The sequence below is a fragment of the Mytilus californianus genome, unplaced genomic scaffold (assembly GCF_021869535.1).
Source record: "Mytilus californianus isolate M0D057914Y unplaced genomic scaffold, xbMytCali1.0.p SCAF_6, whole genome shotgun sequence".
Lineage (NCBI taxonomy): Eukaryota > Metazoa > Mollusca > Bivalvia > Mytilida > Mytilidae > Mytilus > Mytilus californianus.
In genome coordinates this window covers 115,191,113-115,209,606 of record NW_026262712.1, presented here as the reverse complement: position 1 = coordinate 115,209,606, position 18,494 = coordinate 115,191,113, and the positions used below count along the sequence as shown (strand labels likewise).

The window sequence follows — 18,494 nt, the reverse complement described above, 5'->3', positions numbered from 1 at the left end:
GGATGCATGTCCGGTGGGGGTGTAATTTGATACCCACAGTGCTCATAGTGCTTTGGTTGTTTTTTAGGTAATGATTTTCTCAGTTTTTAAACATCAGTACGTTAAAAACACTACCTCACATAATTTGAAGGTCAAATAACATTAATGGTACCAATTTTTCTGCACCAGATGTGCATTTTGACAACAAATGTCTCTTCAAAGATAGTTGAAATGCACTCCAAAAATTGGAAATACTTTAACTTATAAAATACTGGTACATGAATAATATTATACAATGTATTTGAAACAATATTCATCCTTAACTCAACCATAATCAAGAATGTTTACTTACATTTGAAAGATGGTATATCAGATTCCATAAGATCAAGACCTGTTAAATCTGAGAGAGCACAGTTAGAACACTCTTTCATTGAGAAAAGTATTGTTCCATTTCCTGTCAAATCTGTATTTTGTTGAGACTTGAAACTGTCCAAAACTCGGAAAACTAATGTAAAATCTAGTGTTGGCCATCTTATTTTAACAGATCCCCTAAGGTTGCAATCAAACTTCTGCAAAGATAAAAATAATAAAACAAAAATTGTAAACACAGATACATCTTTCCTCATTGAAAAAAATGTTCAAGCTTGGTGAAATGTATATTTACAAATAGTATCAGGTGTCAAGTACCCCTGACAAATAGATGGACCATTATATGCATTTCATGTTCTAACTAGTATCAGTGGTCTATACAAAAGGGGACTAAAGGTTTGAATTTGCACCTTGTATATTCTTCAGTACAGCCATCAGGTAGGTTTTAACCAATTTTTCTTAAATTCTTCTAGGTTTGATATTTAATAGTCATATCATTACTAGTTGCAGTGTTCCGGCCTGCCCTAAATAGAAGGGCGGCCCGCCTTTGGTGCCCTTACCCCCGCCCTTCTGCCCTCCCTCTGCCTTTTCAAAAGGATAAATTTCCAAATTTCATGCCTACCGGCGTTTCCGGTAAAATTGTTACCTGATTGTGTAACACTAATTAACTGACAATGGGATTAAGTTAAATACCTTATGCTTTGGCAGTTTTATCACCTTTGTTAATGATTGTTTACTGCTAATTAGTGGATTTAAGATAATTGAACAAATACTAGATATTAAATACAGAATGAAATGTCCACATGTTATCCATTTGTAATGTTTATGTACAGCATGTACACCTGAAAAAATTTATTTCAGTAGACATAACATAAAAAATAAAATCTTAAACAATTTTAAAGACATTCATAGTTTTGACTTAATTGGTAAAAAATGTTTTGTTTCATAACCATGAGTATGAAATTTAAAGAAGAATCAAAGAAATTTGTACTTTGAACATAACAAGATTCACTTCCTGTTTTACTTCTTGTATTTTATAATCCTCCTGACATAGGAGCACTTACAAATTTATTTTTAACAATGATGGAGAAAAAAGTAACTGTTTATATCTTCTGCAATATATTATTGGATCAATATAATATGCTCATCTCCTGTCTCACCTGTTATATCTATAAAACTCCTTACCAAGGAGCACTTTGGTGTGCACTTAAAAATACTTTTTTGTGACAATTCAAATGATAATAAATAACTCTCAATAACATATTTACTATATGTTTGAACAAGTAATTTAAATGTAGATAATTTAATTACATTAAACCTTCATTTTTGCATGTATAACTCCATCTTTCAAAACTACTTGTTTATTTTGGTATAAGTTATAAAACATTGAAATTTCTGATGATTATTTTCCTTACCAAATGTACAAGTTTGTTTAGATTAACATCAAAATGATATGCTTTTCTTCATGGTATGATAATTTGATAAAAAAAAAAATTCTTACTGGAACCAACATCAAGAACACATTAATTTTTGAATATGGTTTAAATACAACTAATGTTCTCCAGCTAAGCCTAGCAATATTCAAGGTAATTTATACAATGTCCAACATTGCCCTTTAAATCTGGGTTATAACGCTAAAGTGCCCTTTCAGACAACTAGCACTCTTCTGCCCTGAGATTCAAGCTGGAACACTGAGTTGCAAATTGAGTTAGAGTTTTTTCTGTTAGAGAATTGTTTTCGATGTTGTTGCCTTTATAGAAAGAAAATTACTTGAAAATCTCAGTTGTCCAAACTTTTTTCTATAAATCCTGAATCAGTTTACAAAATATTTGTTGTATACTAGTTGTTCATTCGCAAGAAATTACAGCTTGAAATGAGTTTGGTTTCATTTGAATGATTTTTACTGTAGCATTTTGAATTAGAAAATATCAGATTTCCTTACTTTTTTCTGTAATGTCTGAATCAGTTAACTAGATGTCTACCACAAGAAATTGAAGCATTAGATGAGTTTTGTTTCATTTAAATGATTTTTGCTGAATATGTAGCATTTTGAATAAGAAAATATCAGTTTTTCAAACTTTTTTCTGCAATGTCTGAATCAATTGATCAATTGCATTACAGAGGCAAGCAGACATTGTATTACATATACAATACCCTCCAAATACTTGTTCACATTAATCTTTAATTGGATCTCATACTTTCATTTGAAGACTAAGTGATTGTTCATTTAAACTTTTGACCACTTACTTTCATTGGGGTACCAAGTGATGATTCACCAGCATATAATAAGACTTCAAAGAAACATTTGTCAGCTGTAATTAGTGTAGATGTGTCTGTTTGAAATGTCATTTCCAGATCATACATTGATGGTTTATCAACATTCACAATAGCACCAAACTTGCAAGACGTTATATTCTGTTCAACTAAGCTCTTCCATTCCATAAAATCATAGCTGAAATAGACAACTTCTGTTTCTCTTCCATCAAGTTTAACCTCTCTACCACAGATTTTCGGTATTTCATTTTCTGAAAATATGTAACAGTTTCAATTTTGAATTAAGAAACAATATAAATCATTTTAGGGCCCTTTATAGCTTGCTGTTTGGTGTGAGCCAAGGGTCTGTGTTGAAGACCGTACTTTGACCTATAAAGGTTTAATTTTACATGTTGTGACTTAGATGTTTCATTGGTACTCATACCACATCTTTATATATCTATTGAATATATATGGAAATTAAATGTCAGAAAAAATGATACTCCTGCAATAATAGTATACAATCATTATTTTCTTGCACTAGTTATTTAGTGTACAAACATATTTATTCATACTAGTGGTCAGACATTAACTATCAGTATCTATTTACACTAGTCATGCTAGAGGACAAATATTTACCATCATTTTCTACTCATACCAGTGGGCACATATGGACCATCAATATCTACTTGTACTAGTGGACAAAAATAGAACACCAATATTAACTCATACTAAAAGACATACATTGACCATCAATACCTACCAATAGACCATATCACTCTTTGGGAATCTAAGACACTTGAACTATAAAACAATCAATTTTCTTTTCTGGCCTCAGACATTTACTATTGTGATGTGACGGGAACCCTTGTGATGTCCAGTTATGGCCAACAAACAGTGATAGGGTGCATACTAGTGGACAAACTTTAGCCATACATATCTTCTCATACTAATGGACAAAGATTGACCATCTACATTTACTTGTACTAGTGGTCAAACATTGACCAAATATATCTACTCATACTAGTGGACAAGCATTGACCACAAATAACAGAGAACAAAAATTGACTATCAATATATCTACTTGTACTAGTGGAGAAACATTGACCATCTATATTTACTTGTATTAGTGGACAAACATTGACCATCTATATCTACTTGTACTAGTAGACAAACATTGCCCATCAATGTCTACCAGTACCAGTGGTGAAACATGGATATTTACTTGTACTATTGACAAATATAAGTGTCCAGAATGCCTAGGTTTGGTCTTTTTATGTAAATAATCATCAAAATAATATCTTACTTGTACAGTTTCGACTGTACCAATTTTTCCACTCTGTATGTCCAGGTGATATTTCTACACATTCTACTCTAACAAAGTCACGGTAATTTTCTTTTGGTTTCAAAGCATAGCCCTGTTTGCAGATCTTTTTCTGCCCATAGGTTGAAATATGATATGTACGGTTTGGTGTAGCACCTTCTATTGTAGAATCATGCACTTCAGGAACTGTACATCCGTATCCTGAAATTAATATAAAGATATATGTACAAACTAGTGGTAATTTGAGTAACAAAGAAAAACTTATATGTTCCACACCTGTCTTATAAAATTTTAAATAATGGGAGACAGAGCCTTAATATATCAGTGCAAGTGTCTGGTTTGTAATACTGATGATCCCATGGATATTTAGATCTGTAGACTTTTTTTAATTTATGCTCGGTAGTCCTTTACCCCAAAAAAAGATTAAAACAACACAATATTAATTTCATGCGTCCAAAGCGCTTTTCTGAATTTACCATCATCAGGAAGCTAAAAGCTGAATATTTGAAAGACAAGGATGTATAAGGACCTAAAGCGTTGAAGAGCTATATTAAAACCGAAAGGACCTAAAAAATAGCCAAATCCATCTAAGGCCAACTTTGCCTGAGAGAGTTGAAACCTTAGTTTCTGTATAATTTCATAATTTCAAAATTTAAAGATGGGCTATTTAAGATAATTTGTTATAAATCATGTCACAAATGATACAGTATCCATCAAAGATTGGTAAATATCAGAATTATAGCTGAATAAAAGATGTTTGTTAATGAAATTTTACTCACAATTTCAGTCTGTTTAAAGACACTATGACATTGACCTATGGCTCAGTGACCCCAAAAAGGATTTTTTTTCTTTCAAGGGTGCATTTCAACCTACATTCCCAAAAATTTCAGCTTTTCAGTAGCTGCTCTTACCTTTTCTCCTCAAAAACATAAGGATTTTTCTCCACCCTATGAGAGCATTATCAAAATAAGAGCAAAAATGATGTGTAGAAACTAAAAGTCTGAAGCTGAATCTTTATCCAGAATTTTGATGGCCATGTTTATTGTTTGATAAAATCATGACAGTTGATACACTGAAATATCTGTTTGAATAATTCAATCATTACTGACACTTAATTGTATGATGAGAGTGGTACTATGTAAAGGTCAAAGTAAAGGTATTAAACAGACTACATTTAGATATAAAACTAAAGAAATTCAATTTACACCTAACCACTATACTTAATAGTAACTGACTAACAACCTTATCATACAAATTTACATTGACGGAAATTCGTTATTGAACCATGACTATGATGACAAGGTCAAGTGAAAACTATCGGTTGGAGTTGTTCACCTAACAGATAGTAATTTCTATACCCCAAATATTGTCAATTACTTTTAGAGCAACTAAAAAGTTGAACTTATAGCAAAAATTATGAATTAATCATCGAATATCAATACAAGAGGCTCCTAAATGCCTGAATTGCTCTATGGTTAAAATATGCCATTTTGATATCAAAATAAGGAGATGTGCTGTGATTGCAATTGACTCCATGAGACAACTTTCCAACAGAGTCCAAATGGCATGAATGTAAGCAACTAGCGGTCACTGACTGTAGTGTATTTTCAACAAAGAGCAAAGTTCCATTGTCATCTATAAAAGGCTAAATATAAAACAATTCACATGAGAAATCCAATGATTGATATATATTTTCACCTTCAATGAGGTAAAGATTTTTAAGAACAAATTATTTATAGTAGAATATGGGGATGTTGTATGCTTGGCAATAATATAAAAAAAAGATTAGCACAAAAAGAACTGGATTATATGTTACTTATATCTCTCCTTCAAGAACTTCTTGCTGGAAAGTTAAACATTACGTTTAATAATGAAGTCAAATTTGCAAGAACTGATTTCCCCTGTTGAACTCGTAGCTGCCACTACATTGGTATATCTGCCAATTTCATAATTTTTTTCCTTTGCAGTTTGGCTTTCAACAGTCCAAGGCTTTCCATCACCATCTAATGAAGTTGGAATAGTCCATTTATCTAATGTGATGGATGCAGAGCTACTGTAAGTTGAATCCGTGTAGATTGTCACATCTTTGGGACATTTCAAAGCATAGGTAGAATCTGAAATCATACAGACAGTTATTTCATGCAAGTTAATAAATAAATTTTTAAAATATTTGTGAGCACGCTCACGTACCCAACACCCAACATTGTCACTGGTCAAACAAAATCTCACCAGATTTTATAATTTCAAAGATTCTTAACTCCAACAAAAGTTAACTGATATTTTTTTTTTGTGGATATCCACATCTTCATATTATGTCCTCATTAACTGCAAAGTTTCATGAAATTTTGGTTGGTGGTTTCAGGGGAGGTGCAAAGAAAAACTGTTGCATTAGAATATCTAGTTCAAAATCCTAAGTCCAAAGAGGCATAACTTCTAGAAAAAAAATTTGGATCATAGTTTCCTGTAGATATGCACATCTACATAATGTAGTATACTCTCATTATGTACAATTTTTTATGAAATTCCGTTTCAGAGGAGTTGCAATGAAGAACTGTTGATGTAGTATATTTAAGCTAAAATTCAAAAGGGCATAACTCCTAGAATCAAAGCATCATTGGTGCTGTGTTCTAGCTACAGGTAGTCTTAACATTTTTTCTGATCTCATTAAAAAAAATATATCCAAGCTCCTGTAAAACATTTAGATACAATCATCACAACTTCGTAATTAGTGATTTTTGCACAATTTTTTTTTAACAGAGACAAAACAAAGGGACAATCTAAAATATGTTTTAAAAAGAAGTAAGTGTCTGAGGACAGATATGTGCCCACTCAAGCTTTACAATTTTCCAAGTTAAAATGGGGCATAACTATAGATTGTTAAATGACCCAAATTTAAAATCTGTGAGCCAGTTTTGATTCCAAGCATTGTGTATGAGTTTCTTAAAAATCAAATTTCAATGAGGAAAACTTAAGCTAAAGTGAGGAAAAGAAAACAATTGATATTTCCATGTTATAGATGGGCAAAACTCAAGAACCGCATGTGACTCACTGCCTAAATTATAACTCTGTCTGCAAGTTTTTGTTTTTAGCATTGTGTATGAGTTTCATAAAATTTGCATGAGGCAAACTTAAGTTAAACTGAGGAAACAAAAATGGGACAAATGGAAAAACAGACAGACAGAAGGAAGGAAAGACTGATGGAAGCACGGTCAAGAGTAACACTTTATGCTCCTGTTGACTACAGCAGTGGCATAAAAATATACCATAATAGGATTGAATGTAGAACATGATAGTTTTCATTATTATTTCACTACATAATTACCAGTGTTGTTTTTCTTTTTTAAAATCAGCTAATGAAATTCTTTAAAAATAAATTTCAGCGAATGAAATTCTCGGAAAATAGTGTACTTCATCTTAGGTACTTCTGACAATCAAAGCAATTGTAATCACCGATGGAAAGACTGGAAGAGTTGTGAATTTCAAATCATATTATCAGGTACTGTGGTGAACATAAAAAACTTGATATATCACTCTTGCATTAAATTCAGAACAGTCCACCTTACACTACTTTTAAATAGGAATAAACACATAAATTTTATTGCAAAAAATGCTCAGGTTAGAGTTATGCAATTTTGTTTATTGTATCATGTAGAATAATGATAATTGTAAAAATTAAATTACCCAAATTACTGTCAAATAGACCCTGCTTGCACTTTTCAACATGTTTTGGGTTTGCTTTTTGTCTTTTCTTTGCAAAAAATAGATCTTTTTAATCATCAATCATTCATCTTTGAGACATAATTAAGAGCATAATTTTATTGATGTAAAAATATCGGTTTAATATTTTTTAAGATATAAACCTACCTTGACATACAGCAGGGTTATCTAACTGTAGAAAAGTCCTGTTACTATTATCCATTTCACATGTATACACTGCTGGTCCACCAACAGACACTTTACCATCAGAACAGGCAGCATTACATGATTTCCCCCATATCAGGTTGGAGCAGTTTGTGCCACCTTCATAGTCACTTATATTGCTGACTTCCTGTTTACACCTAAGAACTGTAAAAACATGGAGAATGGAGATGCAAATGTAAAAATTCTGTAGTGTCACATGGTCAATCAGACAAAAACAATACATATAATTAATTAATTAATTTTTTTTCATTTTAACGTATTTGTCATATATTTTGAAATATACTGTTGATCATTATTATTTGTGGAAGACCAATTTTTATGCTTTACCTCTGTTTATGTAAACAATCAACAAACAACATTTCTATAGGCTTTTATGCAAACTTTTGCAAAACTTCAAATTCAAATATTCACAAATAATTTTTAAATGTCAGTCCACAGAAAAAAATGAATTCACAGTAACAAAAACAGTGATAAAAACGTTTAAACCCGCTGCATTTGTTTGCACCTGTCGTAAGTTAGGATGTTCAGTGGTTGTGGTTTGTTGATGTAGTTCTCTCTAGTGTTTCTAGTTTTTTTGTATATAAAAGACCGTTAGTTTTCCTGTTTGAATGGTTTTACATAGTCATTTTTGGGGCCCTTTATAGCTTGCTGTTCGGTGTGCCAAGGCTCTGTGTTGAAGACTATACTTTGAACTTTACTTTTCCAAATTGTGACTTTGATGACAGAGTTGTCTCATTGACACCCATACCACATCTTCTTATATCTATATAAAACTATGATAAGGTTCATTCTTCTTTACATATCTAAAATGAACACGAGGTTGTCCAGAAAAAGGTGATACAAACAAGGAGATACTGACCAAAATAAATCAAGTGCTTGAGAACACTGAAGGATAGAGATTGCATTCATTTTGCAGTGGGAACTAAAAATTATACATTGCTTTTGTAGTTAGAGACATGTCAATAGTTGAAGTTGGTTCAACTACAATTATGCTGGACAAAGGAAATCAATATAATATTACTTTAATATTGACATCACTAGAACTTTACGAAACTTATAATAGATTCCTGCACTATAAAGTAATTAAGTTTCTTACTTTTTACATAAACGGAAATTAAACATCGAGTGCCATTTCCTATCAAATAAATAATAAAATTCTCTCCAGAATCTCCGTCTACTTTTGTTGGAAGTTCTGGATAAATGTTATAGGCTCCTGGAATATCTGGGTTCACTACAGCATAATCTTTCCCTTTATCGTTGTTCAGTCTTTTTTCACCCTCATAAGGACATTTGTCTTCAGTACTTGTCAAACTTAACTGAACCAAAAATCCTGAAAAAGGGAAAATTTGTGATGAAAATATCTAATATATATATAAAAGTCATTTGATATATCATATTTTTTCAATATCTAAAAAGGGTAAATTATAACCAAGTCCAAATAAGGATCTTAGTAGCCTGGTTTATTTTGCATCAAATTGATACAATGCAGTATGAATATTTCCAATAGTTTCTGGCCAAAAAACACATAAAATAGTTAACTAGAGGTTCTAAAGAGCCTATGTAGCTAAACTAGGACTATGTGCATCTTCAACAACAACCACTCTCCAACAATTAGCAGAATAAAATTTAATTCATGACTAAAATATCTTTGCTCCTGATCTTGTATTGATAAGTTAATGCTTTTTTACATTTCTATTAATATATTATAGTTTTCAAGATAATAGGCAAAAATGAAGAAAAATAAATGGGGAATGTGTCCATGGGACACAGATGATGCCCCCGCTTGAATATCATATAAAGTTATAAAGGGACATAACTGAAGAAAAACGGAAGTGACTCTACCCAAACTTGTACTTGATCTGAGTTTTGTGGTAATAAGTATTGTGCACAAGTTTCATAAGATTTGGTTGAGGAAAACTTTAGTTCGAGAACAGAAATAAAATTCAGCAATTTTTCCCTTTGTAAAGGGGTATAACTCTAGAAATATAAAAGTGACACCACCAAAATTCAAAGTTATCTGTATTTTGTAGTAATAAGCATTGTGTATAAGTTTCAAAACATTCGGTTGAGGTTAACTTAAGTAAGATAACGGAAACAAAAATTCAGCAATTTTCCCATTTGTGAAGGCGCATAACTCTAGAACAGTTAAAGTGACACCACCAAAATTCAAACTTGATCTGTATTTTGTGGAAATTAGCATTGTGTATAAGTTTCATATTATTTGGTTGAGGCAAACTAAAGGAATAGAACAGAATGAAAAATTCAGCAATTTTTCCATTTGTAAACGGGTATAACTCTAGAACGGTAAAAGTGACACCTCCAAAATTCAAACTTGATCTGTATTTTGTGGTAGTAAGCATTGTGTATAAGTTTCATAACAATTGATTAAGGCGAACTTAAGTTAGAAAACAGAAACGAAAAATTCAGCAATTTTTCCATTTATAAAGGAGCATAACTCTAGAACGGTTAAAGTGACGCCACCAAAATTCAAACATGATCTGTGTTTTGTGGTAATAAGCATTGTGTAAAATTTGGTTGAGGCAAACTTAAGTTAGAGAACGGAAACCAACTTTGGGACGTACGGACGTAAGACTTAACGCCCCCTAAGCTATGGTGGGGACATAAAATAATAATTTGTTGTTAAAGGGCAATAACTCCTAAAAGAAGTTGTCTGACAGTTTATATGTCAATAGAAAGAAGGTTGATCCCAACATTTTGAACATGGTTGCCAGTCAATATTTTATCTATCTATTGCGGTTTTGAAGATAACAGACAAAAATTGCATTTTACCCCTATGTTCAATTTTAGCCATGTCGGCCATGTTTGTAAATAGGAGGAGTCATCAGAGACATTTCTTAACAAAGATACCCCAATGATGATTGCAGCCAAGTTTTGTAAAAATTGGCCCACAAATTTCAGAAGATATCATTCAAGGTCAATAACTCATTATAGAGTCAAGTGATGATTTTGGTAATGCAACTTTTTGTAAATCTTGTAATATTGATCAATTTTTATTTTTACAGTTTCTCTCTTAAAATTCCCCCCTCCCACCCCAAAAAAAACTTAACATTGGTAAAAATCATCATTTAAGGGCCATAACACCAATAAAAAGTTCACTGACTATTTCAACAATGTTGACATATTGGAATGTCTCGTTATTCTGATTTGACAGACTTTTTCTGCAATGTTGACTTATTTGTAGATTCTGTCAAGCTGGTAATTTTTTGCTATTTACAGTTTCTGCTAAATAAAACAAAAAATGGGTTAAAATTCTTTCAAGGACAAAAACTCCTATGACAAGTTGACTGAAAATTATGGCCTTGTTGACTTGTAAGTAGATATTTTTCTACGAAAATTTTTTTCTATTCCTAGTTTCTTGATATTTTATAGTAATATAGTTTCTGACAAAAAACACAAATTCATAAAAATCCTCATTTATGGGCATCAACTACTATAAGAAGTTAACTGAAGATTTTGGTCATTATAAAGAAACTAAGGTTTCAACTCCCTCAGGCAAAGTTGTCCTTAGATGGATTTGGCTATTTGTTTTAGGTTTTTTTGTCATATAGCTCTTCAACTGTTTCGGTACTTATACATCCCTCGGATTTCAAATGTTTGGCTTTGAGCGTTCCTGATGAAGGTAAATCCAGAAAAGCGCTTTGGATGCATGCAATTATTAAACGTGTTGTTTTCAATTTTTTACATCACTGGGTCGATACCACTGCTGGTGGACTATCAGTCCCCGAGGGTATCATCAGCTCAGTAGTCAGTTCGGTACTGACATAATTAAGAACAAACTTTTCTAAAATTGCCCGTTTATAAATTTTGAAATTATAAAGAAACTAAGGTTTCAACTCCCTCAGGCAAAGTTGTCCTTAGATGGATTTGGCTATTTGTTTTAGGTATTTTTGTCATATAGCTCTTCAACTGTTTCGGTACTTATACATCCCTCGGATTTCAAATGTTTGGCTTTGAGCGTTCCTGATGAAGGTAAATCCAGAAAAGCGCTTCGGACGCATGCAATTATTAAACGTGTTGTTTTCAATTTATTACATCACTGGGTCGATACCACTGCTGGTGGACTATCAGTCCCCGAGGGTATCATCAGCTCAGTAGTCAGTTCGGTACTGACATGATTAATAACAAACTTTTCTAAAATTGCCCGTTTATAAATTTTGAAATTATAAAGAAACTAAGGTTTCAACTCCATCAGGCAAAGTTGTCCTTAGATGGATTTGGCTATTTGTTTTAGGTATTTTTGTCATATAGCTCTTCAACTGTTTCGGTACTTATACATCCCTCGGATTTCAAATGTTTGGCTTTGAGCGTTCCTGATGAAGGTAAATCCAGAAAAGCGCTTCGGACGCATGCAATAATTAAACGATTTGTTTTCAATTTTTGACTTCTTTGTAGATCTTGGCCTGCTTATGATTTTTTAAATTTACAGTTTCACTCTAAACTACTCAGACTTTATAAAACGTCACCAGTGACTGAGCAGAAATTTGATGAATTAGGGTTATATCAAAGAACGTCTCATCCTTATTCTAAAAAAGTTCATCGGAAGATACCAAAACCTTGTTGATAAATATTATGTATCAAATTCACAAATAATACTTGATGGTCTTGAAGTGTATATTTTAAGTACTGACGTTGTTTATTTATCTTCATTACATGTTATAGTGTTCTTTTATTTGTCTTTGAATATTTTTAACCTTTACTGTACTTTTTAGTTCATTTTTGGTAATATACTTTTGGTGTGGCTCGGTATTTAAACATCAGACCATTGTGTTATTGTGCTATGGTAATTTTTGTATTCTTGTCTCTCATTTATGCTTATGCACTTTGTCTATAGAGTGCCTATGTGCCATTTTGTTTTTCTTTGTTGAAATATTGATAAGTTTTTATAGTGATTATAAGATTATAACACAATGAAATAGAGAATGGAAATGGGGAATGTGTCCAAGAGACAATAACCGGACTAAAGAGCAGAAGACAGCAGAATGCAAACCAATGGGTCTTCAAAACAGCGAGAAAATTCCACACCTGGATGAGGGCTCCAGCTGGCTCCTAAACAAAAATGTGTACTAGTTAGGTGAAAATGGACGTCACTTTAAACTCCAAAACATATAATTGAACTAAAATAAATAAAAACATACAAGACTAACAAGACTAACAAAGGCCAGAGGCTCCTGACTTGGGACAGGGGCAAAAATGTGGCAAGGTTAAACATGTTTAGTGAGATATTAACCCTCCTCTATACCTCTAGATAGCCAATGTAAAATAAACAAACACACAGCAATATGTTCAGTAAAACTCAGTTTAAAGTAGTCTGATTCCAATGTCAGAATAGGTAACAAAAGAAACTAAGCAAAATGTCACTGATACATAAATTAACAATGTTGACTGATGTACCCCAATTTTTGACAATTTTACCTGTTGTCCCTTGTTTTGCTCGCACATTGTTGTCAATATAATGGAATTCTATGCGACTGTCATAAAAGTTAGAGGTTTAGCTAGCTTTAAAACCAGGTTTAATCCTACATTTTTTACATAAGGAAATGCTGTACCGAGTCAGGTATATGAGATATTTTCCATTTGTTTGATGTGTTTGAGCTTTTGGTTTTATCTTTCCATAAGGGTTTACAAGATAATAGACAACTGGCATTTTACCCCTAAGTTCTATATTAAGCCATTGCAAGCCATGTTGGTGGGCAGGCAATGCATAAGACAATACTTTTAAGACTAGATACCCCAAGGATAATTAAGTTCAAGTTTGGCTCTAATTGCAAGGTGAAGTTTTATTTTTTTCAATAAAAGTAACCATTCAGAGACTTTTTCTAAATTCTATCTATTTATATAAATTGAATATCTTATCATTTTTTTTCAGCAATGATGGTAGCCGTGTCTGATAGCAACAAGAATCATCCATAAATGTTCTGAAAAGGGATCATTAAACTTGCAATTATTAATCATGTTACATAAGTAGCAATTGCAATATTTTAGTACAGTTGACAGCCATGTTTGATGATGGTTGTGTCATCAATGTCAATTATTTATTAAAGATGATGATGATTAAGGTATCAATTACAAAATAAGACTATTTTCATACATTACCAATATTTTAGAGTAGAGTAACTAAAAGAAGTAAAATAAAGCTTAAAACTAGTGAAATTTGAGAAAAAAATTTATTGCCAAGAATGCAAGTTTTATCTTTTTTTTATACATGACAAAATCATGGGAAAACAGTTGATTTTACTCCACAAACTGCACTAATTTTAAGCTTGATTTTGCTTTTTTTAGTTGCTCTAAATTATGACCAAGTACCAGAATGTCCTACCACAGAGTAGGTGACCCGATGAAAAATTATATACTCCGAAGTCAAAAGTAGGTAATATAAAAATATCTATTAAACAATAAAACAGGATTCTGATAAAAATTGTTCAAAACTATCACATAATTTTCTCTAATAGATTGAGAATGTGTCCATGGGACACAGACGAAGACCTTGGTGACTGCGGGAGCATATAATAATACATAAAAATATAAATCAATTGTTTTAAAAACAATTGTTAACGGTCTTTCCTTTCCGAAACATGATTGATTAATTGATTTTTTTTATTGATTGATTGATTGATTGGTTGATTGATTGACTAATTAAACACATGGGACCAAGCCACTAGGAACATGCAAAAAAGAAATTGAGAGCCTAGTGGCAGTGTTTAAACACTTGAGACCTAGCCTCTAGGAATACGTGAAAAAGGAATAGAGAGCCTAGTGGCCGTGTTTAAACACTTGAGACCTAGCCTCTAGGAATACGCGAAAAAGGAATTGAGAGCCTAGTTCCCGTGTTTAAACACTTGGGACCTAGCCTCTAGGAATACGCGAAAAAGGAATTGAGAGCCTAGTTCCCGTGTTTAAACACTTGGGACCTAGGCTCTAGGAACACGCGAAAACGGGTCCGTGTAACATGTTTATTTATATTCAAATTATGATATTTGTAGGAACATGCAAGGATTTAAACACACCTACAAAAAATATCCTTGCATCTTCCTTTATAAATGTTCTCTTTTTTATAGGGCTTCCCAGAATTTGTGTCTAATTTACTTAATGGTCTTATTGTGTGTGCATTGTATTAAATTTTGTATTTAAAGGAAATCGGACCTGACCTGCATGGATCTTTTGTTTTTTTTTCTACGTGCACATTTTAATTCTTTTCGAAAAGGGGAAAACCCCTATTTTATTTTAGGTAGCACGCGCTTCACCGGATGGTTGGTGTGATTATGACGTCACCGAGCTGATCGATATACACAAAAAGACTGTTTTTTTAATATCTTTGCAGAGGAGACGTCGTCAAGACCACACCCATGTGTATAAAGATTGTGCTTACAGATTTAATTTTCTTTCATTTACAGGTTATTGATGTCGGATCATGCATGTTTTTTTTCGTACACATATTTAAGGGAGCACAGAATTGTATTTTAATGCATAGTTAAAAATTTTATTAATATTTACGAGCTTTGGAGAGATTTCTACGTCATTGATTTTAATTTCTCAATCCAGATTGTAACGTCAAGCGGACTGCATGTGATTAATACTGCTAAAAGATATATATTTTCTCGATTTATTTTGCAGGTAAACAAACTATTGTCCAATCGCTGACCACTGGCCTACATTCATTGCATGCACACAAAATTAATGCTGATGTTATATAGTACTATAACAAAACGTTAATAGATTAATTTTCAGAAATACTTGAATTGGAGCAGATTTTTGCAGGAATGGATTTGTATTTCAGAAAGAAGTTTATTCGTAAAAAAGAATGATTAGCATTTTTATAATAAAATAGAAATGGGATTCCTCAAAAAAAAGGGGGGAGGGGCTAGAGGGGTGGTTATAGGTCTTGGATGATTAACAAAGATAAATTGCATGTACGCATCATGATAGCTGTAAAGTTTGAAGCTATAATTAGCTAATTAGTTCATTTTTCCATTTCAGTGGCATGGAACCTCCCAAAAAATTACGCGTACCATTTCGACAAAAGCTCTCAAGTTATATCATGTCGCGACTAACATTTTGATCACATTTTTTAAAATTTTACCCCTTACTTTTTTCTGAGTAAAAGCAGCTTGAAGTGTATGTCAAAATTTAGAACACGACCTTGACCTTTGACCTTGACCTCATTTTCTAAGTTGGGACCCAAGGACCTCAAATAAAACGACTCTAGGTTTATACTGCTTACGGTTTATGAGTTCATATGCATATCACTTATATCAAATGCATAAGGGGAAAAAACTCTCATATGGAGTCTCCGGATGGCTTCGGTCAACATTTAGGCAGATCCTGAGGATATAATGAGCAAATTAGTAAAATAATTTTGTCGTTATCTTTTACGGTTGCAAAGGAGTAGTGGACACAAGAAAAACAGTGTTTGGGGAGACAACTCTTACAAAGTAAAGTGTTCGGTTAAGCAGTGTCAGTTTCAAAAGCGCAATAACTGTTCGATATCATATATGAAAAATCTAAGCGACATCTTGCGAAACCACAATACTACGCAAGAAGAAAATGTGGCGGAAGAAAAAAAAAAAAAACTCAGAACAAAAGCAATAGGTCTTTCCACGGAAAATTGGAAAGACCTAATAATTGGAGAAAAGACCCCCCCCAAAAAAAGGTGGGTGGGTGCCAGTGAGACATTTTATGATGTACAAAATGTATGAGAATGGTTAAAAGTGCACATTTACAATATAAATCAATTGTTTTAAAAACAATTGTTAACGGTCTTTCCTTTCCGAAACATGATTAATTGATTTTTTTTATTGATTGATTGATTGATTGATTGACTAATTAAACACTAGGGCCAAACCACTAGGAACATGCAAAAAAGGAATTGAGAGACTAGTGGCCGTGTTTAAACACTGAGACCTAGCCTCTAGGAATACGCGAAAAAGGAATTGAGAGCCTAGTGGCCGTGTTTAAACACTTGAGACCTAGCCTCTAGGAATACGCGAAAAAGGAATTGAGAGCCTAGTTCCTGTGTTTAAACACTTGGGACCTAGCCTCTAGGAATACACGAAAAAGGAATTGAGAGCCTAATGGCCGTGTTTAAACACTTGAGACCAAGCCTCTAGGAATACGCAAAAAAGGAATTGAGAGCCTAGTTCCCATGTTTAAACGCTTCGGAGGGGGCATAAAAATTCATATTTACATTTCAAAGTGGACATACCTGTATGGTTTTATGTACAGGAATTTCATTTGATGGGATATTTCACAACAATTTTATTTACAGTAATACTATTAACAAGGCAAACAAGTATAAGAATTATCCTTTAGATCTTTTTTGTTTTAAAAACTTCTTAATGAATGCTATTATTTAACTTTTATTTAGAGCTTAATACATGTATAAAACACAGACACATGTTTGTTACAAACACTTTATGCATATGTTGACCGTGAGTTATCTTTTGGTATGTTTTTTTCAATTTTTCTTATAAATGAAATTTATAGTATATTTTAACAAGAATGCCTGTAGTGTCATGTTGAGCATACACACACTCATACTTCAGAGTACTGAAAAACAGGAAGTTGGAGTATGAAAGATCTAAAAAGCATAAAAACATTACAACTCATCATTGTTGAGCTGCTGACATATTGAAAATTTAAAGTATCTGCAAATAAGAAGTGGGTATATGACAAATCTGAAATAGTCTCACATGTTAAAACTCATCGCTGTTCAGCTGCTGAAACATTAAGACATTCTGTTCAAAAGTTTCTGAGAAAAGTGTGACAAGAATATTTGTTTGGCGAACGAAACGACAAACAAGCTGAGTGCAATATAACCCAAACTTTTAGTGCAGGGGTTTAATATATACTCTGATTAATATATGATACATAAATTTCATTTCAAAACTACATTTGCATGTATTAAATTATTCATACAGCTGTCTTGAACAAGCCATGAGATGTGAACTTTTGCTACCTGTTGAGAGTCTCAATTTGACATATATGTGATTGTGATAAAGAACAGCAATAAACAATTTGAATTATTGGCAAGTTCATGTAGAGATTTTGTATAAGAAAAAAGGAGATGTGTGAAGTTATATACTTTATTTCAATACCTACCAATAACAAGCAGAAGCTTTTTCAACATTCTGTAAAACAAAACAAGTAATTCAAGTGGTTATATAGGAATTATATCATAGGGGGCCTAATGATAATCATGGCTGAGAATAATTATAGACTAACTAACACTATTTATTAAATCACAGAGGACCTGATGATACTCATGGCTGAGAATTACTTATGGACTAATACAAGAATTCAAATGTCCAAATATATTGAAAGGCTGACAAAATGTTTAAGTCAATATGGTCAAGAATACTATTGTCAATGAACTTTTGGATTTGTTATTCTTTATACAATGTATTGACTTTTAATTTAATCACGTAGAAAATGCAAAGAACTACACTTTTTTCTACATATTCTCACTTTGTTTGATGCAACACCATTGACAATGGCTATTGATGCATGATGTCAGAGAAGTGTTAACTGTAGGATATCTTGAAATTTCATTGCAACCAATGTGATAATATTATCTGAACCTTTATGCTGTTCTCTAGTTGTCATAGTCTTTCCTTATTTGTACATACAGATT

General features: G+C 32.4%; 1 protein-coding gene across 1 annotated transcript in view; it reads right to left on the bottom strand.

Moving 5' to 3' along the window:
- Positions 1-323: 323 nt before the first annotated feature.
- LOC127706736 (uncharacterized) overlaps positions 324-18,494 on the bottom strand; it is a 27,870-nt gene continuing 9,699 nt past the window's right edge. The window contains exons 2-7 of the mRNA XM_052211395.1: positions 8,943-9,176; positions 7,790-7,990; positions 5,788-6,039; positions 3,908-4,126; positions 2,596-2,873; positions 324-548 (exon numbers count right to left, since the gene is read on the bottom strand). Of these exons, the coding sequence (XP_052067355.1) occupies positions 324-548; positions 2,596-2,873; positions 3,908-4,126; positions 5,788-6,039; positions 7,790-7,990; positions 8,943-9,176 (1,409 nt within the window). The remainder of the gene's footprint in view (positions 549-2,595; positions 2,874-3,907; positions 4,127-5,787; positions 6,040-7,789; positions 7,991-8,942; positions 9,177-18,494) is intronic.